The sequence below is a fragment of the Mytilus edulis genome, chromosome 5, assembly GCF_963676685.1.
Source record: "Mytilus edulis chromosome 5, xbMytEdul2.2, whole genome shotgun sequence".
Taxonomy (NCBI): Eukaryota; Metazoa; Mollusca; class Bivalvia; order Mytilida; family Mytilidae; genus Mytilus; species Mytilus edulis.
In genome coordinates, this window is record NC_092348.1 from 57,961,692 (window position 1) to 57,986,771 (window position 25,080).

At 33.0% G+C, this 25,080-nt stretch overlaps 1 protein-coding gene across 6 annotated transcripts in view; it reads left to right on the forward strand.

Moving 5' to 3' along the window:
- The window catches only part of LOC139524045 (neural cell adhesion molecule 2-like), a 79,314-nt gene that overhangs the window by 18,306 nt on the left and 35,928 nt on the right, over nucleotides 1–25,080 (forward strand). For all 6 annotated transcript variants that reach the window (XM_071318576.1, XM_071318575.1, XM_071318578.1 and 3 more), the window contains exons 2-12: nucleotides 6,722–6,881; nucleotides 8,491–8,630; nucleotides 9,778–9,918; nucleotides 10,438–10,569; nucleotides 12,602–12,714; nucleotides 14,204–14,366; nucleotides 15,353–15,501; nucleotides 15,948–16,113; nucleotides 18,900–19,102; nucleotides 19,890–19,995; nucleotides 21,062–21,211. In XM_071318576.1, the coding sequence (XP_071174677.1) occupies nucleotides 6,722–6,881; nucleotides 8,491–8,630; nucleotides 9,778–9,918; nucleotides 10,438–10,569; nucleotides 12,602–12,714; nucleotides 14,204–14,366; nucleotides 15,353–15,501; nucleotides 15,948–16,113; nucleotides 18,900–19,102; nucleotides 19,890–19,995; nucleotides 21,062–21,211 (1,623 nt within the window). The remainder of the gene's footprint in view (nucleotides 1–6,721; nucleotides 6,882–8,490; nucleotides 8,631–9,777; nucleotides 9,919–10,437; nucleotides 10,570–12,601; nucleotides 12,715–14,203; nucleotides 14,367–15,352; nucleotides 15,502–15,947; nucleotides 16,114–18,899; nucleotides 19,103–19,889; nucleotides 19,996–21,061; nucleotides 21,212–25,080) is intronic.

Consider the following 25,080-nt stretch of genomic DNA (forward strand, 5'->3'; position numbering starts at 1 on the left):
TATTATATTATAACCTCCTTGGTTCAATGTATTGTTTAGTTGCAGTGGCGGATCCAGGGGGAGGGTTCCGGGGGTTGGAACCCCCCCTTTTTTTAGGACGATCAATGCATTTGAACGGGGACATATAGTTGGAACCCCCCCCCCCCCCTTGTCCTGGGTTGGGAACCCCCTCTTTTTCAAATGGCTGGATCCGCCACTGAGTTGCTCTGTAATATTTCTCTTTGTCTGCATTGATTTATAAAGTCAACATATGGAGAAGAATTGAGAGGAGCCCAACCCATATGGTAAGCTCAACATGCTCAATGTGTGACTAAATCATCATTGAATGAATATAAAAGAGACCACCAAAGATCTGACAGCAGAAAGTACATGTTGAGGTTACTGGTTAATTGGCTTTTGTGTTGCAACAATATGATTCTACAAGTTGTTTGTCTTATCTGTAATTTGTTTGTATTGTATTACTACAGTATAAATTGTTTATTTGACAAATAAACAAACAAATAAATATAGTACATATATACAAATGTCAGTTATCTAGGATCATACATTGTATAGGTATTTTTTCTACTATACAGCAGTATATAGCAGTGTTCTTGTCATGCAATTTGTATACGCTAACGTATGTAAATGAAATTCTAGTAATTTCGAATCAAAATATGATTCTATAATATTAGAAAGCAAGATGCCCCTACGAAAAAAAGATATTAAAGATATACATGGCTTATCATATTGTATGCCTGCATTTCGGAGTTTAAATATATTATTACTTACTAAAATGATTCTCTTTGTCATGATTTTCTGAATTAAGTTCTAATCATTGATGGAGGGCACAGGACTTTTCAATTACTTAGGGAAACCTTAAAAGTTCTTGAATCATGAAATATGTTTTATAGACTTATTCTGAAGAAATATCTTTCCTTCTTTGTAGAGGCATTGATTGCGTACATTTACAAGTTGCTATGTATTTTTCCCTTCAAGACATCTTAGAATGATGGACAAATTACAGCCATTACACCTATCATTAATTAGTTATCCCTCATTGAAACTTCAATCAAGTTACTGTAAGTAAAGAAAGTAATTATTTGTAATGATGATGAGAATGTCTCTTTCCAGGTCAGATCAGAATTACTGAAACTTAGGTTTTATGATAATATTTTTTTTATTTGCCTGCCAAATGCAACTTAATTTGAAATGCAAGATGCAATTTTAGAACTTTCTCACAAGCAGGATGATATTTATTTGAAATTTCAACTGATAAGTTTAAATAAGATGTTCTGCTTTTAGTTTTAAAACACAGTTGGTGTAAATTACACACTTAATTCCTATATTAACATATTGTATGCCAGACTTGGAGAAAATTTGCCCCCTAGGACTAACTGGTCAGACAAATTGAACATCTATTAGTTTGTGGTCCATCTGCTTGTTTCATAATAATGTACGTGCTCCTGCAGTTATATTGATTCAATTGTGAGAGAAATGAATTGCTCACATTCAAACCAGAACATTGTATGAACAGCTATATTTATATTATAGAACTGTTATTGAGACATATTATTAGTACATTAACTCTAAACCTGACAGCTTAAAATGATTGTTAGTTAGACATTATCGGGTCCATCTGTTTTTTGTACATACCATAGATTGTATATATGTCACAATGATACAGTACACACAAGATGATTAGGTACAAAATGTTGAAAATCATACTTGGCACTGTTGAGTGACTGCTTTTCAAAAAGATATGGTAAGAAAACACTGTCATAAATTGTGAATGTTCAAAAATATATGGAAAGAAAACTCTGTCATTAATTGTGAATGTAGATAATGGTAGATGTTTCAGAATGAATCACTCAGAAATCATCAACAGACTTCTGCATTTTAATACTTCGAAATTATAACTTTTGACTTTTTCGATAGGTGACCTAATATGTGATAGTACATTCTGGTGTGCGGAATTATACTGTTTTATGTTTTCTATACATGTACAAGTAAAAGATGGTCGCCAAACAAATAATTGTTTCCCCAATTGTGTAATACCAATTGTAAAAAGCTTGATTTGACTTCCAGAATGACATTTTTACCAGATACATAATTAGGTAACCAGTAAACAAAATATTTACTCGAGTCAAAAGTAGGTACATGTGAGTGTAATATGAAAATAGTGGCCGTGTGACAATGTGTGTACTGTTATAATGTAGCAGTACAATTATCCATCTATACAAATGTCAAAATGTCAAATGCCTACACAGAAATGATGCTCTGCATGGCATTGTAAAATTCTTTAAATAGCATTGTGTTTCTGGAATTAAAACATCAGGCAGTTTTAAAAAATACAATACAATTATAGAAGTGTGATGACTTGATCTGTAGGGAAAAAATTGAGAAAAGAGAGAGTTCTTTTGATGGACATGGTACAGGAAGCGAAAGTAAAATTCTTCTATGTATTATTGATATATTGTAAAGCGTTATGTAAGCATCCATTTCCAAGCTATACGGCTGACTGATTTGATTTAGACAATAGTGGTTCTATCTTTTTGATTTCCCTCACGAGATGTGTTAAAATATCGGAGGAAGAATTAAACAGTCCTGAGCATAAAGTGAATAATCAATACAAGATGCAAGTTCCATTGATGGCTGCTGGCGTATATTAGGTGGTGATATCGATTGACTATATATATCGAAGGTTAAGTTTACCACTTCATTAGCTTCTTGAGGCGAAAATCTATCGGAATGAACAATCTATTGGTGTGCTTTTAATTTAATGCAGAATTACTATTTACGCCATGTATATCCTTTATGAATTCAAATAGAAAAGTATATTGACAGATTGAAACTATGCTTTTGTTCTTCTCAGGACATTTTTGACTCTGATTGATTTGAAGCTTGACATAATGTAGATAGCCCTGTCTTTTGTTGAAGACTGTATGTTACACTCTAGGTTTTTTTGCACCATTTATGGGCATTATGTATTTAGGTCTGTACGGTCCTTACGTCCGTCTGTTCATTCGTCCGTCCGTTCGTCCCGTTTCAGGTTAAAGTTTTGGTTAAAGTTTTTGGTCGAGGTAGTTTTTGATGAAGTTGAAGTCCGATCAACTTAGTAAACATGTTCCCTTTGAGATGCTATTTCTAATTTTAATGTCAAATTAAATATTTTATCCCATTTTCACGGTCCACTGAACATAGAAAATGATAGTGCAGATGAGGCATCCGTGTACTTGGGACACATTCTTGTTTAGCTATTTGTTTGTGTCTTTGGTTTGCTCTCATTGATGTAAACCCCACATCTTTTTATGCTCCACCTACGCTAGAAGAGGGGCATTATGTTTTCTGGTCTGTGCCTCCGTCTGTCTATCCATCTGTTCGTCCCGCTTCTGGTTAAATTTTTTGGTCAATGTAGTTTTTGATGAAGTTGAAGTCCAATCAACTTAAAACTTAGTACACATGTTCCCCATGATATGATCTTTCTAATTTTAATGCCAAATCAAAGTTTTGACCCCAATTTTATGGTTTACTGAATATAGAAAATGATAGTGTGAGTGGGGCATCTGTGTACTATGGACACATTCTTGTTTTATTCCTGTTATGCTGATTATAGCAACATTGTGTTGAAAGCAGATTGTCACTTAAGAATACATATAATTTTGTGCTGACATGAGATAATAACCATTTAAACATTTATTCTTGATTAAATAGTCCAACTCTTTTTAGAATTAAAAGAGCTTTAAATAATTAAAAATTGAATGTCTCTGTGACTGGCTTTTATTTCAATAAAAACTTAGTTAACAAACACTATTAAACAGCAGCCATTACTCCTCAAAAGGCAACTGAAAAGCCATCCCCCATAGGGCGACACAAGCATTATAGTCTTCACTTAATTTCCAATGGTATATCAAATATACATATCTGTTGTGGCTCAGCCAATAATAGCTCTAGAATCAACATTCTGCTTCCTGTGAAAATCTGTTTTAGCAATAAGATCTGGTAATTGATAAATTGTCTGTTTATATATATCTTTTACTTATAATTACCTGAAACAGTGAAGAGAGAAGATAACGGTAATTAAAGATAATTGTCTTATATAAATAAAAGGAGAGGTGACATATATGTCAATGAAACCAAAACTCTACGAGACCATGAAAATATAAAAAGAGATTTTTTTTACTTTATTATTTTTTAGTCTTTGATTCATTGTTATAGAAAAACTCATGTGTCGTCCAATTTTGAATGAATTTACAGTGCAGAATTATTGAAGAAGGTTTTTCTGATGTCTCTGATTTTGTGGTCAAGCCTGTGAAATTTATTTCGTGAAAGTGAGTCATAGGGATGGTAGATTCCATTAGAGGCTTCAAAATTTAGGTTCAGTTTGTGGTTAAAGTTTTTTTTAGACTTCAATAACTTTGTTAAACCATCATGGAGTTTTTCATTCTACAGTTCTTTCACGATCTAGTAAAAGTATGTGTTTGCAAGATTTTTGTATTGAAATTTAATTTAATTTGAATTTTGATTTAAGCATCTCTCATATGGAAGTTATTTTATTTTTAATGTGACTTCAACTTCAACCAATGCTTTATACAATGCAATGTTCACTTAAAAAATTAAAACAATCTATAAGGGTTTTGCTCATTGTTGAAGGTCGTACGGTGACCTATAGTTGTTAATGTCTGTGTCATTTTGGTCTTTTGTGGATAGTTGTTTCATTGGCAATCATACCACATCTTCTTTTTTATATTTACCCATCAGTGCTTACACTCACCATCGGTGCTTACAATCACTTTGATAAATGTTCTTCAATTGTCCCTTTATAACCTTATATGACATTTTGTTTCCATTTGTTCATCCCCTGTAAAAATTATCTCCTGCTGTTCTGGGTTAGAGAATGAACCAATCAAAATCTGGCATTTTAATGTAAAGTATAATAATAAATGTTATTTTCATTTAATTCGTATTGTGTCACCTTACTATAATCATTCTAAATATATAATTGATTAGATGTTGATTTCAGTTAGAAATAGAAAGCATAATCGGTTTCCATAGGTTGTCCCTTGAGTCACATATGTATTTTCAGTGTATGAATTGAATTTGAAAAGAAATCAATAGTTGTTTGGTTTTCTCTAAGCACAGCTGTGTTCTATTAATTCTGCTACCCTGGTATCTGATTAAACCAGTAGTGGAACTTAACCTTTTATTGTTGTTCCCAATATAGCAATGAGAAATCATTATTAGTAGCATGAACCCAGTTTCTTTTGAAAAGAACCCACTAATATAGGTGCTAAAACAGAACATGTAAAAAAAATAATAGTGGATGGAGTCCTGTTCGAAATTTGATTTAGTAGCTATTGCTAGATGTAAAAGATCATGTACTTGGCCCCTCATAATTTGCATCCCTTAGCAACAAGCTGGATACATACCAAAGCGTTGACAGATAAGTAAAAAAATGTTTTCATAATGCACTAAATTCTACAATAAAAAGGGAAAAAGCACACATGTATGTTAGGCCAAACTTGGACGTGAACTTTCTATTTCTATGAAGCAACATTCCAGCACAACCTGGAAATGGAGTGGATATCTGACAGTTGATTATCAAGGGATGTGTCTTGTATCAAAATTTTTTGATTATAGGTTTCTACTTCAAGGAAGCTATTGAATCATTTTTCATAAATTCCTATAATTTGAAGAAATTGTTTTAAAATCTTAAACATAAATATTGTGATTATATATTTACAATACTTATCTTTGCAGCATTGAAAATTTTATATGTAATAAGTATTATATGATTTCTGACCCAGATTTGGTATCGAGAGTACATACAATTCTTTGGGAAAAGCACTATTTTAAAGATGTTGGGACACTTAAAAATGATCTAGTTGTTTATGTGCTAGTGCTACAATAGTGGGTCTCATTAGGATCTAAGTGTGACTTGGGATTGCAGATTTTTTTGTAAGCGTGACACGTGAAAGTCATATTATTGTGTTGTGAAAAGGGAAATTACAAAAAAATGAGATTTGCTTACGTACATAGTGTAAGCGGGATACGAAATCTGACAAAACAGTAAGCGGGATCCCAGATCAGAACCCCCCAATGAGACCCCTTCTATACATATAGCTTCCCTTCAAGTGTTTGAATGACTTTAGCTTCTCTTGCAGGTTTTGTAATTTGAACTAAGACTGGGATATATAATAAATAAAAAAGGGGTAATTAAGGATGTACTTAGGTGAGGTTAGGTGAAAATGAAGAAATTAAGAAATTAAAATTGATACTTAAAGCTGGTAGAGCATTCGCTTAGGATAAAAATAAGCTAAAAATATTGATAGGTCATGAACCTCCTTTTCAAGATATTTGAGATTTAAAATATGGCGGAAAAGGCTGACTCAGACTTTCACCTTATATTTGCATTGGTATTATTTGGGTCTCAAAACTAAACACAGAAAATCAAGAATCTTCTAAAATTTTGGTAAATGACCTTTCATGAGTTATTAAGTCTTATATGAAAAAATAAATGGGTGTTATGGGGCAAAATATTTTACCTGGTATTGAATGGAAAAACATTTGACACGAATTCCAAAACCTCACCTAAGTACATCCTTAACATATATGACCTGCTGATAATAAAAATTATGATTCCATTGTAATAAAAAAAAAATTAATTTAACAAATTAGTATTAGTATACAGGTATTGATAGAATGCATATGTTTAAAATTCTTTTATTGTTTTTGATTTCAGATGCTCAAAATATTATTATAGAAGGTGATAACCCATTGGTAGCAAATGGAGGTGAAAATAAAGTGATAGCATGTAAGGTTGTCTCCGGCATCGCTAACGGAGAAAATCCTGACCTGAAATGGTACGACAACAGAGGGAACTTAGTCCCGTCTAGTGGCAGGTAAGATTTAGACAATAGATTTGTATACAAAGCTGTAACTACAACAGAGGGAACTTAGTCCCGACTAATGGGAGGTAAGACTTAGACAATAGATTTGTATACAAAGCTGTAACGACTTCAGAGGGAACTTAGTCCCGCCTGATGGCAGGTAAGATTTAGACAATAGATTTGTATACAAAGCTGTTACTACAACAGAGGGAACTTAGTCCCACCTAATGGGAGGTAAGACTTAGACAATAGATTTGTATACAAAGCTGTAACGACTTCAGAGGGAACTTAGTCCCGCCTGATGGCAGGTACGACTTAGACAATAGATTTGTATACAAAGCTGTAACGACAACAGACTGAACAGAGGGAACTTAGTCCTGATTAATGGGAGGTAAGACTTAGACAATAGATTTGTATACAAAGCTGTAACGACAACAGAGGGAACTTAGTCCTGCCTAATAGGAGGTAAGATTTAGACAATAGATTTGTATACAAAGCTGTAACGACAACAGAGGGAACTTAGTCCTGATTAATGGGAGGTAAGACTTAGACAATAGATTTGTATACAAAGCTGCTGTACATAAACCTACTAATGTACATTAATACAACAATGTAGAAAGATGTCCATAAACATAACACTGTAAAAAGCTGTACATAAACAATAATGTAGAATGATTTTCATAAACAATGTTTTTATATAAATAAGACTTGGTTTTCCCGTTTGAATGGTTTTACACTAGTAATTTTAGGGGCCCTTTATAGCTTGCTGTTCAGTGTGAGTCTAGGCTCTGTGTTGAAGGCTGTACCTTAACCTATAATGGTTTACTTTTATAAATTGTTACCTGGATGGAGAGTTGTCTCATTGGCACTCATACCACATCTTCCTATATCTATGTAGAAAGATGTACAACAATAAAACAATGTAGAAAGATGTATGCACATAAACATAACAAATGCAAAGCTGTACATAAACACATAATAATTTACCAAGCTGTACATAAGCACATAATAATTTACCAAGCTGTACATAAACACATAATAATTTACCAAGCTGTACATAAACACATAATAATTTACCAAGCTGTACATAAACACATACTAATTTACCAAGCTGTACATAAACACATTATAATTTACCAAGCTGTACATAAACACATAATAATTTACCAAGCTGTACATAAACACATACTAATTTACCAAGCTGTACATAAACACATAATAATTTACCAAGCTGTACATAAACACATACTAATTTACCAAGCTGTACATAAACACATTATAATTTACCAAGCTGTACATATTAGAACAACTTGTTCTAACATGATATTATTTGAATAATCTTATTAAAAAGAGTTGGGTACACTTTAGATTCTTTGTATGGTATCATTAGAAAACAAATGTTCATAGAAACAATATGATAACATATATTAAGGAATACCCTGTGTTTTCTGTTCCTTAGTATGTTTGCATGAAATTTGAAAGTATATTTAAAATATTTTTGTTTTCATTAGAGAAAAAATAAGATCTCCATTTAACATCTTTTTCAAAGTTCAAAAATATCTGTTCCTTTGGGAAAAAGTTAGTAATGTGATGAATTTTAAACTAAGTATTTTTTCTTCAGAATTTTTGTTATTAGTCAATCTGCAACGGATTTAATGTTACTGTTGAATGATGTCCAGGAAGATGACGCTGGTAGCTATAACTGTACAGGATTTATAAATGGCCAACTGCAGTCTGCTCATGTTGTTGTGAAAACCAAAAGTAACTATTTTTATCATGTTGTTAGTATGTATATGTACTGCAAGTACTTTTGGATAAATGACAGTCAAATTTGCATTTAGAACCTATAAATGACACTTTATAAAATTTTGTGCATTCAAAGCTCTTATCTGGATTTATCCAGCAATGAAGGGGTCATTAAGTGCTACCCTTTGTTAATCTATACATCCTGGATTTTGTTTTCGTTGTTTAACTTGAGTTTGCCGTAACCAAATGTTATGCAACTTTTACACAATGCTTATGACCGCAAATAACAGATCAAGTTTGAATTTAGTTGCCGTGACTTTTACTTTTCTTAAGTTATGCCCCTTTACAAAGGAAAAAAATTGTTGAAATACTCGAACACAACACTCCGAGACCAAGTGCAAATTTGAGGAGCATCACTTTTATCTTTCTTAGTTATGTCCCTTTATAACTTTATATGATATGCAAGCAGGGGCATCATCTGTGTCCCATGGACACATTCCCCATTTATTTAGCAATACTTTTTGTGAACTCTTCTCATACTCACTTCCTTGAGAAGATATGAAAAAAAGATCTATAATTTTTTAAAACCTAGATGTCGGGACTCACCACATCAAGCAAAAAGAGCAAGTTTCTCTGCCTTAGGATTCCTGATTGGGCTTTAAATAGTATCAAAGAGATTCTAGATTTGGTGAAGAATCTTTTATTTTTGTTAGTACCAATATTCGTGGATGAAGGAGATTAAAAAAAAAATATAGATATTTGATTTCTTGTATTTGCCCAAGTCTGCATACAATTTTTTAAGAATTTATAGTTCGTTGAACATTGAAACTTGTGGTTCATCTTTACCAACGAAATCTACAAAAATTTGTCTCCCACTAAAAATAATGAATCAAATCATGGCCACAGTACATTATTCAATTTATTTATACCACAAGACATGAAAATTTTACAATAACATAAGTTATAAAATTAGGCTCCTAAAACATAATAGGTGTGATTTTGTCAAATTTATCTGTTCTCTCCTTGTTTGGCTACCAGTGAGAAGTCACACTTTAGATTCCTGAAAAGTAGTGACCTCTGCACCCAACACCATTCACAAAATCTTGTGGATACAGCAATATTTATAATTAATAATGATAGAATAACACATCTTTTTTTTCAGTGCCTTTGGTTATAACAGAGGAACAAGCTCCAAGAACTCAGCTGTTTCCTGAAGGAGGGTCTGCTCGCATTAAATGTGCACCACAAGGAGAAGTTACTGTTAGCTGGATGGATCGCAATAATGCTAGAATAGAAGCATCCCGTAAGATATATTATTTTATTCATCTGCAGCAATTTTGCATAAATGTCTAAGCAGTTCTGGAAATTGTCAAAATTTGTACAATGTATGTTGACCAATTTGGCAACACTTTATTTTCAGCTATTAACATTTAACTGAAAATATCAGTATAGTTTGAGCAATTAATAGTCCCCTTCCAGTAAAGTCAAAGGGGACTTTAGGCTTGCTCTCATTCTGTTTGCCTGTCAGTCCGTCAGTTTCTACAGGTTTTTTTTCTGCATGTAAGATATTGATTTGATATTTGATGTATAGTTTTATCATAACTAGTAACAGATCTATTCTTGTTCCGATCTGAAAATTTTGTGCAGAGTTGTGGTCAATTGGGTGATTTTTGGTATTCACTCTGCTGATTTTACTTCAAGCTTTTTTTTTCGGAGAGTGGGGCCTTCTTCGTGTCTTAGTGTCTTTCCCTAACATCTGGTTTTATATAAGATCATAAATAGTTATTGAGTTATTGGTTTGATATTGATTTTTTTCTTTCAGATGAAAGATATGTGATAAGCCCTGGTTATCTGGAGATTCCAAATATCAACAGAACAGATGATGGAATATATAAATGTACAGTGATTGGAGTTGGCAACTTCATGGTGGTGCCAATAACTGTTACAGTAACAGGTAAATGATGCAATTTGAGAGTTAAAGGGGATAGTTTTGGAAGTAAATGGGACTTTATACAGAAAAGGTTCTGGGTGGGGTTTACAGTATAGATAATTATGGGCAAAAAGTCCCTAATAATGGGCAAATAATATAAAGAATATAGAATAATGGGGAACTTAAAAATAAAGAATATTGAAACTCTTGAAATTTTTTAAAGAATAGTAAAAAACAGACCCCAACAGAATTTAACTGCATAAATTCATGGTATATAGTTTTAGTGTAATTTTTGCTGTGAAATTGAATGCTTATAAAATTCACAAGATGATAAATTAAAATCTCATGAAAAACATAGTACCAGTATTTATGTCATCATAGATTCAAAATAAGAACTTCTTTTACTCATAATTTTTTTAGGGTTCTCTATTAAATTAAACAAAATAACAAACTTTATGGTTTAAAATAATTAGATATTATAGACATGAACTGAAAAAAGTATTTTGTTAAAGGGGCACTAGCTACGAGATATATAAAAAATCAAAAGTATGATTTATTTTGTTCAATCATTAAAGGGAAACTCCGCAAAAAAATTGATATTATGTCCATTCTGTATAAAAATGCTCAAAATTCATAGATATTAAAGTTTGATTCTGCTAGACAAGAGATCACCATCAATTTTGAATTTAGAGTTTCAATTCTCTGCGTGTCGCCATTTTGACAATTCTCTCTGTTTTTGAACACGATATGTCTATGAACCACAAAGGACCAAAACCACAGTAGCCTAATGTAGTTGTAATCATGTGTGGATATTGTGTCAATTGTACGGTTGTTTTATCCGACTAACTAACCTGATACGGAAAATGTGTTTTTTTAAGTAACCAAGGTCTGTCGTTTTTAACTGCATGTTTATATGGGAATTGGTGAAAAAGTCATAGTTCTGTGAAAATTGTTTTCGAAAAATCTAATTTGTTCATAATTTTTTTTATGTAATAAACTTATTTAAATAAATTTGGACCTTCCCATGTCTGATCAAAAGCATGCATGGCTACAGGTATTACTTCCAAATGTATTGTGAGGTGACAGCGATTTCCTTTCGGACTTGCAAGTTCATGCATCGTTTCACTTCTCAGTATTGATCAGTGTACACGACCAATGACTTAAAACTTTCCATTTTGAAGTATCAGGTATATTATATACATCTCTGTCATGCGTGTCCGATAGTGATATACTAGTCATTACTACTCATACGCTTGTTTATTAAAAACATTTCTGGTGTAAAGAATATTATTTATAAAAATCTAAATAATTAAAAAAAAAAAGATTGGATAAAATAAAAATCTGTTTACACATTTTTTCCAAGGGTAAATTTGTGGAAATGTAACTACTCGTTTTCAAAAGTGAAATTGGTATCCAATGAGTATAAATGAATTCAGAGTAGTTCAATGTATGCACTCAATGTTTATTTTTAAAAGAGTCATTTTAAAAAGTATATATCTTCAACCTTATTTTACCTGTTGCCTGTTGATATGTTTTTATGCCCCACCTATGAAAGTAGAGGGGCATTATGTTTTCTGGTCTGTGCGTCCGTCCGTTCGTTCAGGTTAAAGTTTTTGGTCAAGGTAGTTTTTGATGAAGTTGAAGTCCAATCAACTTCAAACTTAGTACACATGTTCCCTATGATATGATCTTTCTAATTTAATTGCCAAATTAGACTTTTGACCCCAATTTCACGGTCCACTGAACATAGAAAATGATAATGCGAGTGGGGCATCCTTGTACTATGGACACATTCTTGTTTTCTCTCTCTCCATTAGACGACCAAGTGATATTAAGTTAACAATAACCAACCAATTAATAAGAGGTCTATAAATAAATTTCCTTTCAACATAAATGCGAAGATTTATAGAATTATATATTTTCTATAGCTTAAGATTAAGTTTCATTTTCTTGTGCCAAAATTTGGCATTGTTACCCTATGTACTCTCTATATATATTTACACAATATTCTATGAGTAAAGTTTATTCATTGAGTGATATTTTATTATTTTGATAGTTCCACCAGAGATAGTTAAGCCACCAACAGCTCAGAGTGTTTCTGTGGGTGAGGCTGCAAGATTCGAGTGTGTCGCAACTGCCAAACCAGCACCTAAATATTATTGGTATTTTGTAAGTGGCTTATATAGTGATTTTATTACTCTGTCTGCCTGGTACCTGTTTATATTAGTGTGTTCCATGTGTTCATTTATTTAAATGAGATATTTTGATGCCCACACAATAGCAAAGGGCCATTATATTTTCTGGTTTGTGATTTTCTTTCATCCGTCTGCCCGCTTAAGGTAAAAGTTTTTAGTCAAGGTAGTTTTTGATAAAGTTGAAGTCCGAAACAACTTGAAACTTAGTACACATGTTCCCTATGATATGATCTTTCTAATTTTAATGTCAAATTAGAGTTTAGACCCCACTTTCACGGTCCAATGAACATAGAAAATGATAGAGAGATTGGGGCATCCGTGTACTATGGAGACATTCTTGTTTCTAGAGGTTATTGATGTGTAAACAAGGGCTATTAATTCGCAAAATGAATAAAATATAGATAACAAGATAATGGGTGATGGTTGAATCCTAATAAGAGTTTTTATTCCAATTTCATGGTCCATTGAACATCTGAGCATCTGTGTACTATTGACACATTCTTGTTTTCTGAGTGTTACTATTATAAATACATATGTGTTACCAAGTGTCATGAGGTGATCCTGGTATACTTTATTCATTGTTCATCATCATCACCATTTAAAGCTACCATCTTGATTGCCTCATGGTAGTGTGTTTTTCTTGAGTGCGGAAGGTTGTGATTTCAAACCCTGTCCAGGTCAAACTAAAGACTTTAAACTTGGTATCAAAGACTGGCTATGAAGTCATAAAATTTTCGAGTCATTTTTTCCAAAATCAACCAATCAAAATGATGGATTTCATGTTTCGAGAATAATGTGTCTAAGTAAGGTGATATGCTCTTCTTAGCATCTATCCATCATCATCAAGCTTAAAGTTATGTGCAAAATTTCGTATTTATTCCTTAAGGAAGAAGTTAGGGAAAAATGATTCTATTTAGTTTACATGTATAAAGATAGCTTTTGAAAAGTAGCAGTCTAATTGAATTTTAAATTCAGTTGAGAGCCTATAGCTTTATTTAATACTTACTTAAAGTATGTAATGGGGCCTGTTTTTCTTTACTTGCTATATAGATTTATTTATTTTAGCGTTTATTCATATAAATAAGGTCATGTTAAATAAATTTTCTAGTTCTCAGACAATGGCTAAAAATAGATGAGCGAGGCAGGGTATTTTATTTTTGAATATCTCTTGTATTTTTAAGCACATGTTAAAGAATGGGAAACCAAGGGTGATAAAATGATTTCTTAAGCCTACTAGACCATGTAGACAATCTGTTCCTCAACATACATTCCAAAATAGTAGCATCCTACAAAAAAAGTTAAAGACATTGTTTCAAAGGTTGGGAGAAAGTCCGATTTTAGTTGATGTACTTTTCAATGTTGTTTTTCATCTGAAGGATGTTCGTTTTGTAGCATTTGAATATTTTGTTCATATTTATGCATGAGAGTTTTTTTCACTGTTTTTTATTTTTAAACTTTTACAGAATAGCATAACACTTGAATTAACTGGAGAACGCTACAATTTATCAAGAGATAATGGAGTATTGATTATAAAAAAGGTCATTAAGGATGACGCTGGGACTTATAAGTGTGTTGCTCGCAGTACAGACAAGTCTGACGAGAAGGATGCAGCCCTGACAGTTTTAGGTAGAAATTTTGCATGAGTTTGTAAAATATATTGTTTAAAATTGGTCTTGCTGTACAAGACAAATTAGACAAAATTTTTGTAAAGCATATGTTTACACTGCTTAGTAGTGAGGAAGTTTAACCTGCCAAATGATATGAAGAATGGATCGGAGCTTCTTATGCAGTTCCTGGATAGAGTCTTTTAAGCCATAAGCAATATTTTTGCCAATGTACCACGTTGGTTTTGATTTCGCTAAGTCAGATGTCATGGTACAAAATTTCATGGTCACAGTAGCCATCTATGAACTGTTATTTTGGCAAAACTTTGGTTTCTAGATGTTGTCTTTTGAACCATGTTCCCATCTTGAACATGGTTATAAATTTTAATACTGTTTATATGGAGGGAATTGGAGGCATTCTCTTTTAAATATTTATATACATGTATATGAATGAGAAGATGTGGTATGATTGACAATGAGTCAACTCGTACAATAGTCCAGGAAAAATGGATAGGGCATATCTGATTTCTACATATCAGTGGATTGATACATGAATCTTTTACCCTCAAAGTAAACACACCAAAAAACTTGATATGAGAATATCACATGTTATATATAAAAATAGGAGGATGTGGTATGATTGTTAATGATACAACTCTCCACAAGAGTCCAAGTGACACACAAATTAACAATAAAAGGTCATTTTTATCTAGAATAGTTGTAAGATAAATTTTTAAACCATTTCAAATCTTTACTTAGTATGTACATTGTACTAGTGTGGTTATGTAGAAATAGGAAAGATATGGAAATCAGAATGGGGTACCTTAAGGGGTTGAAGACATTTTGGCTATATTGCTTTCACCTTGTTCATTGCACAAATATTTTATTACACAATTCTTAGGTACTACTGAACAGAATTACTTCATATTTGGGCAGCAACTTGACAGTCGTAAATATATACAATATACAAAATCTATATGATAAATTTATTTTTTAAATAACTTTCAGTTCCACCACAAATCAACAAGTTGGATAATGCAACTGGGGATGAAGGCACTTCTGCAACAATTAAATGTACAGCATATGGAGAACCAATTCCAAAGATCACTTGGATGAAAGAGGGCACCTCAGTAGAAATTACAGATGGTTCACAAATTGTATGTATTAAAATTGCTAAACAAAATGATACTAGATTCTGCAGAAATGATTATTTCAAACCTTAGTATGTACCTTATGTACTATTGTTGTAATGCTAGGAACTGGAAAGACTTGTTATTTTTTATTTTTTTAAGGGTACCTAGAGGGGTTTAAGGTATTTTGGCTAAATTGCATTCACTTTGATTACTGCACAAACATTTTTGTTACATAATTTTCAGGTACCAGGTACTACTGAACGGAATGACTTCATATTGAGTCAGCGACATGACAGTCGTGAATTGTAAAGTGTGAGCCATTTTTAGATGTCAGACACATACTTCAAGTTTGCTCATACTATTAAAGTTAAATGAAAAAAATCCATCACTTATTTTCTTGCTCTTCAAAACATGACTTCACTTTTGGTTTAATAATCTTTAAATTTCAAAATACCTTTTTTTTTCGACAGGACAACTCTGACATTGTTGCATCTCAAGTGACTAGAGACGATCGTATGGAAGTTGAAGGAAGTTTACAGATTAGCAACTTGAAGTCCAGTGATGCTGGGTTTTATATTTGCAAAGCAACAAATGAAGCCAAATCAATAGAGAAGTCTGCCTATTTAAGCGTACAATGTATGTTCTCAATTTCTATATGTTATTTCATTGTACAATATATGTGGAAAATTTGTATGTGATTTCAGTGTACAATGTATGTACTCAATTTTTATGATATTTCAGTGTAAAAAGTTCTGTAGGGTATACAATTTTGACCCATCTGTCTGTCTGTCTGTCAGTCATCTCTGACATCAAAAGTTCAATGTAGGATTAAAAACTTCATTCATATGGTTTTTTCACTGACCCCCACTTAACTTAATTTGGGAAAAATTTATTGACCAATAAAGATATATATAAAATCAATGTCAATGAAACAAAGCTTACAGCAATTTTGACCCCTACCTAATAGTTAGTCCCTTTGAACGTATAATCGCCAAAATACAGTCTAGTCGCTGCACAACATCTGTTACGAAATAACTGAATTTTATGAAACTTTGTGCATATTTAGGACAAATAATGTAGATCTGCATATTGTAACGAAAACCGAGCGGTCAGGCTTTGATGTTAAACTAAAAATGTGTAACCCTTAGTGTGTTGCTATAAGAATGTGTTTTATAACAATGTATGAGTATATATAAACTAAAGTTATAACTGGCGACCCTTCTTTGGTAGCGTGGTACTCTGGTATCGTGGTACTTTGCGGTATTCTGGTAGATCTTAGTTTGGTTCTGTTTAGGTTTTTGTAAGAATAACAGACTCGTTAAATAAAAATCAACTTGTATTAACTTTAAGATGCGTTAAATATCTACAATGCATACAAATAGTATATAACTTAACAGCCCAGGCATAGATTACCTTAGCCGTATTTGGCACAACTTTTTGGAATTTTGGATCCTCAATGCTCTTCAACTTTGTACTTGTTTGGCTTTATAAATATTTTGATATGAGCGTCACTGATGAGTCTTATGTAGACGAAACGCGCGTCTGGCGTACTAAATTATAATCCTGGTACCTTTGATAACTATTTACACCACTGGGTCGATGCCACTGCTGGTGGACGTTTCGTCCCCGAGGGTATCACCAGCCCAGTAGTCAACACTTCGGTGCTGACATGAATATCAACAATGTGGTCATTTTCAAAAAATTCCTGTTTACAAAACTTTGAATTTTTCGAAAAAAAACTAAGGATTTTCTCATCCCAGGCATAGATTACCTTAGCCGTATTTGGCACAACTTTTTGGAATTTTGGATCCTCAATGCTCTTCAACTTTGTACTTGTTTGGCTTTATAAATATTTTGATATGAGCGTCACTGATGAGTCTTATGTAGACGAAACGCGCGTCTGGCGTACTAAATTATAATCCTGGTACCTTTGATAACTATTTACACCACTGGGTCGATGCCACTGCTGGTGGACGTTTCGTCCCCGAGGGTATCACCAGCCCAGTAGTCAACACTTCGGTGCTGACATGAATATCAACAATGTGGTCATTTTCAAAAAATTCCTGTTTACAAAACTTTGAATTTTTCGAAAAAAAAACTAAGGATTTTCTCATCCCAGGCATAGATTACCTTAGCCGTATTTGGCACAACTTTTTGGAATTTTGGATCCTCAATGCTCTTCAACTTTGTACTTGTTTGGCTTTATAAATATTTTGATATGAGCGTCACTGATGAGTCTTATGTAGACGAAACGCGCGTCTGGCGTACTAAATTATAATCCTGGTACCTTTGATAACTATTTACACCACTGGGTCGATGCCACTGCTGGTGGACGTTTCGTCCCCGAGGGTATCACCAGCCCAGTAGTCAACACTTCGGTGCTGACATGAATATCAACAATGTGGTCATTTTCAAAAAATTCCTGTTTACAAAACTTTGAATTTTTCGAAAAAAAAACTAAGGATTTTCTCATCCCAGGCATAGATTACCTTAGCCGTATTTGGCACAACTTTTTGGAATTTTGGATCCTCAATGCTCTTCAACTTTGTACTTGTTTGGCTTTATAAATATTTTGATATGAGCGTCACTGATGAGTCTTATGTAGACGAAACGCGCGTCTGGCGTACTAAATTATAATCCTGGTACCTTTGATAACTATTAACAGTATTCTAGTCTAACAAATAAATTCCTTACTTTATTAGAATATCGTAAAGAAAATGGATAGCGGAAATATAAATACCTCATAGTTTAGTTTGGTTATTGGCAAATGGTAAATCAAATTCAATGTCAAAAGATAATGTTTCTCTGGAGAAGTTATTCTCTAAATACAACTTGTTATGGAACTAACAAGCCCACATTATATGGAAATAGTCTGGTAAATGGTTTCGGTACATGTATATTTAAATCGCTTGGAATTAGCGTGTGTTACTTGCCCAGGGTAAAGTCGTACTGAAGTCTTTTCGATTTTCTCCCCCGTATTTATACTTAGGTAAACCAATCTACCGATTTGGTTTACCATTTACCATTTCGGCTTACCATTTACCGAAATTACCAATCCAAAGCCGACGTCATAACAACAATAGGTTATGACGTCATCGTGTTGCACGTCATTTGAAGTAAACAATTCACAGGTGTTCTGATTGTAAAAACATGGACAATGATAATAAAAAGTGTTATGCAAGAAATATATAATAAAAACAGTCAATTAACGGTAAGGTTTAAACAACATCATCACACAATTTTAGGGAAAACAAGTTCCATTCCAAGGGACCCCCATTTCGTTACAATATCATGTTTAGGCAGTCAGAATAAAGGACTGTGGGGTATGTTGGCATGCTCTCAAAGGTTCTTTAATTGAAAGTTATAACACTGTGTTTTGATTATTGATGATTATTTAATTTGTATATGTTGAAATTTTTCAGACAAACCTAACTTCTCAAAAGTAATGAAAGATGTAATGTACAGTTGGGGTGGACAAAGCACAAATATTAAGTGTATTGCTACTGGTGTCCCTAGTGCAGACATAACATGGATGAATAAGGAGGGGCAAACAATTAATGCAGGGGATCAGTACTACTCTCTTAAATCTGTTACAATTGGAGAAGATACAGAAAGCACTTTAACAGTAAGTGGTTGGGTCATTATGCTAATTTAAAAAAAATAGGTGTTTAAAAAATAAGGTGTTATACTAATCTGATTTTTTGGCGTTTTTTTTTTTTTCAAGGAGTAGTAACATAGGAAAACAAATCCTCTCAGAAAGTTTGAATTGATAGTTTAATACATATATAATGGCATTAATTATTTGAATTGAAATAAATGTAAATAATAGATATTGGGTAAACGTCAATGAGACACAAATAACTATGAGACGTCCAGGCCAACAGCCAGGATAGCAGTGACGGGGCTATTTCAGGTCAGAGGACTTTAAAAGTCTATCTTCAAGCTGAATCATTGCTTTTATAGTCTATAATATGAAAATAAGGAGATGTGGTAGGATTGCCAATGAGACAACTATCCACCAAAGTTCTAATGAACAATAACAGCCTAATATATAACAAAACAGTTTACAAAAAAAACATATATGACAAACGTGAATCAACAACAACCACTGAACTAGAGGCTCCTGACTTGGGACAAGCACATTAAGAATGAGGCGGTGTTAAACATGTTTGTGAGCACTCCACCCCCAAACCCCACCCCTTAACTTGTTTGTTTTTTATAACCCCACTTTGTTACAGGTGTGACATCTATAGGGTAGCAAACAACTAACAAAGGGTCTATGGGGTTGTGAATAAACATGTTGTGACAACTAACTTTAACAAAATTTAGTTCTTTTAATTTATTTATTATGAAAATATGTGATTGTTTATTTCAGAACTTATCTTTGACTAATTGCAATTGGTTTGTTTTAGGTCAGTGTAGATTTCTCAAATGAAGGAATTGTGTTTGGAACTTACACTTGCAAAGCTGGAAATGCCATTGGAGAAAGTACAAAAAATTTCACTTTACAGAGAGCAGGTAATATGTTATTTTAGTTGTTAAGGAAGCTGGCTTGTCATGTTTTGGATTTTTTGACAGATTTTTGAAATCCTCTGGTTTTATCCATTTGTATGCCTGGAAAAAATTTGCCCAGTGACCCCCATTTTTCTTTTTATAAATCTTTTACATGTATAATGTATAATGATAAGCAATCTGTAAAAGTCTTATAAAATTTTAATTACTTTTTAACAGTTTTTGAGAACTTCAACTTGTCAATGATAAAGCTATGAAAAGTCGAGAGAGAATATTTTCCCACCAAAATTTCAATGGCATATATCTCGAAAACAAGCATGGCAACCTATATATTTTTTTTGCTCTTTGGATTCCTTTAATAACCCCTTATTTGTATAAACTAGTGTTTTGAAGCGAACTCCCTTAAATTGTCTCAAAGGTCATTGGAGAGATTTCACTTCATTTTGTAAGGTTCTAATCATTGATAAGATTTAATTACATTGTCATCTCTGCCAGAAATGTATTGATGTGATATGAAACAAGCTTTCTTAATGAATTCGCTTTGTTTTTTGCCATGGTTTCATGAAAAAAATGGCTGCCAGATAGCATTTTTAACTGGGTTTTCTGAAGGAAATAAAAACAGTTATTAAATTGGTGAAATATGGTATCAATCTGTTCATGCAATACCTCAAGAACTGTTCAACCAATTGTTTTGAAAATTTTATATGCTGATACAAATGACAAATTTCAGGATAACTTTGATATTGAAGATTTTTCAATTTTACTGTTCAGAAAGTCATGGTCCTTGATATACCGTAAATTGGGATATTTTGGCATCTGGATATTTTGGCGGTTTTTTTTCCACACTTTTTTTCTTTGTACTTGAAGATATTGATTCGATATTTGGTATATATTTTCATCATGACAAGATACAGATCAAGTTTCGAATTTTGTTCCGTTCTGATGATTTTGTCTAGAGTTATGGTCCATGGACTTAGTAAATTCACTTTAATAATAAATTTTTCACACTTTTGCCATGCAATACTCTCAGAATGCTTGTTCATTTGGTGTATTATGTTGTTTTTTTTAACAGATCCTCCACCAAGTCCTAGTGCACAGTTGAAGGAAGTAACTCCAATATCTATCACTTTTGATGTAAACATTCCAAAAACCTTTAATGGGCCACCTGTGCAGGAGATAGAAGTTCAGTACTCTAATGCCCAACCTAGGAAAGTGAGAGTTGGTATGTATAAAGTTAACATTATTCATATAGGATTAAAACACAGAATTATAGCAAGGGTGCACTAATTAAAAAAAAAAGAAAAAAAAAAGCGACTGAATAAGAAAATGTGGGATATACATTGATGAGACAGCAACTCAAAAACATCAAAAACCAAAAAGATATTTTATAGGTTAACAGGCTACAACAATAACCAGAGTATGCACAGTTGTCAAGCTATTAATCATTTAGAGTCTAGACTAAATCTTTTATATACACTTAATTCCGTAAAGCACAGAACTAAATTATCCATTGGCAAGGCTTCATTTCAGACTGGCACTTTTTATACTACCGCAAAAATTGAAAATTTTTTGGTCGTATATTGGTATGATGTTGGCGTTGTCGTCTGCGTCGTTGTCGTACTTGTCGCCGTCCGAATACTTTTTGTTTTTGCACTATAACTTTAGTAAATGTGAATAGAAATCTATGAAATTTTAACACAAGGTTTATTACCACATAAGGAAGGTTGGGATTGATTTTGGAAGTTTTGGTCCCAACATTTTAGGAATTAGGGGCCAAAAAGGGCCCAAATAAGCATTTTCTTGGTTTTCGCACTATAACTTTAGTTTCAGTAAATAGAAATCTATGAAATTTTAACACAAGGTTTATGACCACAAAAGGAAGGTTGGGATTGATTTTGGGAGTTTTGGTGTCAACAGTTTAGGAATTAGGGGCTAAAAATGGGCCCAAATAAGCATTATTCTTGGTTTTCGCACAATATCTTTAGTATAAGTAAATAGAAATCAATGAAATTTGAACACAAGGTTTAAGACCACAAAAGGAAGGTTGGGATTGATTTTGGGAGTTGAGGTCCGAACAGTTTAGGAATTAGGGGCCAAAAAAGGGGCCCAAATAAGCATTTTTCTTGGTTTTTGCACCATAACTTTAGTATAAGTAAATAGAAATCTATGAAATTTAAACACAAGGTTTATGACCATAAAAGGAAGGTTGGGATTGATTTTGGAAGTTTTGGTCCCAACAGTTTAGGAATAAGGGGCCCAAAGGGTCCAAAATTAAACTTTGTTTGATTTCATCAAAAATTGAATAATTGGGGTTCCTTGATATGCCAAATCTAACTGTGCATGTAGATTCTTAATTTTTGGTCCTGTTTTAAAATTGGGATACATTAAGGTCCAAAAGGTCCAAAATTAAACTTAGTTTGATTTTAACAAAAATTGAATCCTTGGGCTTCTTTGATATGCTGAATCTAAACATGTGCTTAGATTTTTTATTATGGGCCTAGTTTTCAAGTTGGTCCAAATCAGGATCCAAAATTATTATATTAAGTATTGTGCAATAGCAAGAAATTTTCAATTGGACAGTACTCAGCAATAGCAATAAATCTTCAATTGCACAGTATTGTGCAATAGCAAATATTTTCAATTGCACAGTATTGCACAATAGCAAGAAATATCTAATTGCACAATATTGTGCATGTGCAATAGCAAGAAATTTTCATATTTTCAATTGGAGTTATCTTTCTTTGTCCAGAATAGTAGTTGAATCAACTTAAATCATTGCTTTATACAATATACAATGTATATTCACTTTTACTACCAACTGATAAATTAAAACAATCTTTACCATTCAGTGATAACAAGCACTTTTTTACATTTTAATATGTATTTAAATGAGTAGTGATTGTTGCAAACTCCATTAGAAATTTGAATTGAGATCAGTTTTGGAATAAGGGAAAAGGGAGATATGAAAAAAAAATTGGGGGAGGGTTCAATTTTTTTCCTTTCAGATTTCATAAATAAAAAGAAAATTTCTTCAAACATTTTTTTGAGAGGATTAATATTCAACAGCATAGTGAATTGCTCAAAGGCAAAAAAAAATTTAAGTTCATTAGACCACATTCATTATGTGTCAGAAACCTATGCTGTGTCAACTATTTAATCACAATCCATACTTGCCCCAACCGTTAAGGGTTCAACCTCTGCGGTCGTATAAAGCTGCACCCTGTGGAGCATCTGGTCTAAATTTAAACCACAAAATAATGCATGATGAAATTTAGCATGAAGAAAGCAGAAGTACCTGTAGTGAACCACTGACCTTTGGTAGGAAAACTGACAATCCTAGTCAAATAAGATTGGAATCCAGTGCACCTGCCATGTGCGAGGTAACTCAAAACCTCAGTGTTCACAGGCTTGTGATACAGTAGTTCCACTAATTAGACCACTCTGCCACCAAGGCCCCTGCTGACAAAGATGGGAGCTAATGTTCTGGTTTACTTCTGTCTGTCTGGAACACATTTCGGCCACATTTTTCTAAGCAACTACAAGATAAAGTTTACCTCTGTCTGTCAGGAACACTTTTCTGTCACATTTTTCTAAGCAACTACAAGATAAAGTTTACCTCTGTCTGTCAGGAACACTTTTCTGTCACATTTTTCTAAGCAACTACAAGATAAAGTTTACCTCTGTCTGTCAGGAACACTTTTCTGTCACATTTTTCTAAGCAACTACAAGATAAAGTTTACCTCTGTCTGTCTGGAACACATTTCTGTCACATTTTTCTAAGCAACTACAAGATAAAGTTTACCTCTGTCTGTCTGGAACACATTTCTGTCACATTTTTCTAAGCAACTACAAGATAAAGTTTACCTCTGTCTGTCTGGAACACATTTCTGTCACATTTTTCTAAGCAACTACAAGATAAAGCTTCTTGATATATTGCCAAAGCTTAATCTTGTTATGCCATCCTGGGTGTTTTCAGTTCTGTGGATGTTCTACTGCATGTTGGCCGATAATATGTTTGATGTACAGTTAACTCTGGTTGTCTCAAACTCAGTTGACTGGAAATTTTGGATGAGTTGAAGTTTGTCCGTGGTCCCAAACTTTGTTCCATATAAATGTATGTATATCAACTCCTGATGAGTTGAAATTTCTGTTTAGTCAAACTAAATTTACGGTCCAAAGATTAAGAAAAGCATTCAAAATTTGTCATTTGTCTCGAACTTATACAATAGACCACTTTCGAGTTCATCCGTCACCGGCAAACACTCGTCAATTATGCGCGCCTTTATGACGTCATTTACCAGATAGAGGGGATCGCCTGTATCCCTGCACTATTTACGTTCATCAAGCGTCTTAGTGATCGTCGTTGTGCAGGATAAACTAGAAATAATGGTTGTTCTGTAGGTACTTAATGACAATTCCCTAATGACAGCAGTGCTGATTGTCAATTTTGAGAATTTAATTTGCTGAATAATTCGTACAATATAGAATTATAGTTTTCCAACCACTCGCTCAACATTGAAACGGAAGTGACGACGCCCCTAAACGCACAACTGACGTTCACTAAAACCAGAGTTTTTGACGGAAATGCATCGAACTCGAAAGTTGTCTATTATGTCAAAACATAACATCAGGGATTTAATGGATTGAAGAGATAATCTGACAATACAATTAGGATGATGAAGAATTAATGATACAGTGTTATAATTTATTAGCAATTATTCAAAATGTTTTAAAAACAAATTAACAGTAAATCATACGATAGTTAGCTTGGTTGTGTATAAAGTAGGGATTAAGACTTACATTTGGTGATCAACTCAAAACTACTCGATGGGCATCTTCAATCTTTTTGCATTTTCTCTTGCAGAAAAAGATTGAAAAAAAAAAAAATGAAAAGAATTCTAAATATTGAAAAAAAAAAAAAAAAAAAAAAAAATATCGCTTGTATACAAGAAAAAACAATTTTGGCAACTTAAACGCTTAGATCAATCAGAAATTACTCTCAAGCTAAAAACCACCGGGAAAGAAAGAAGAAAGAAATAAGAGATGAAAGGACCATAACATACAGATACATTGATCTGAGACCAGAATATC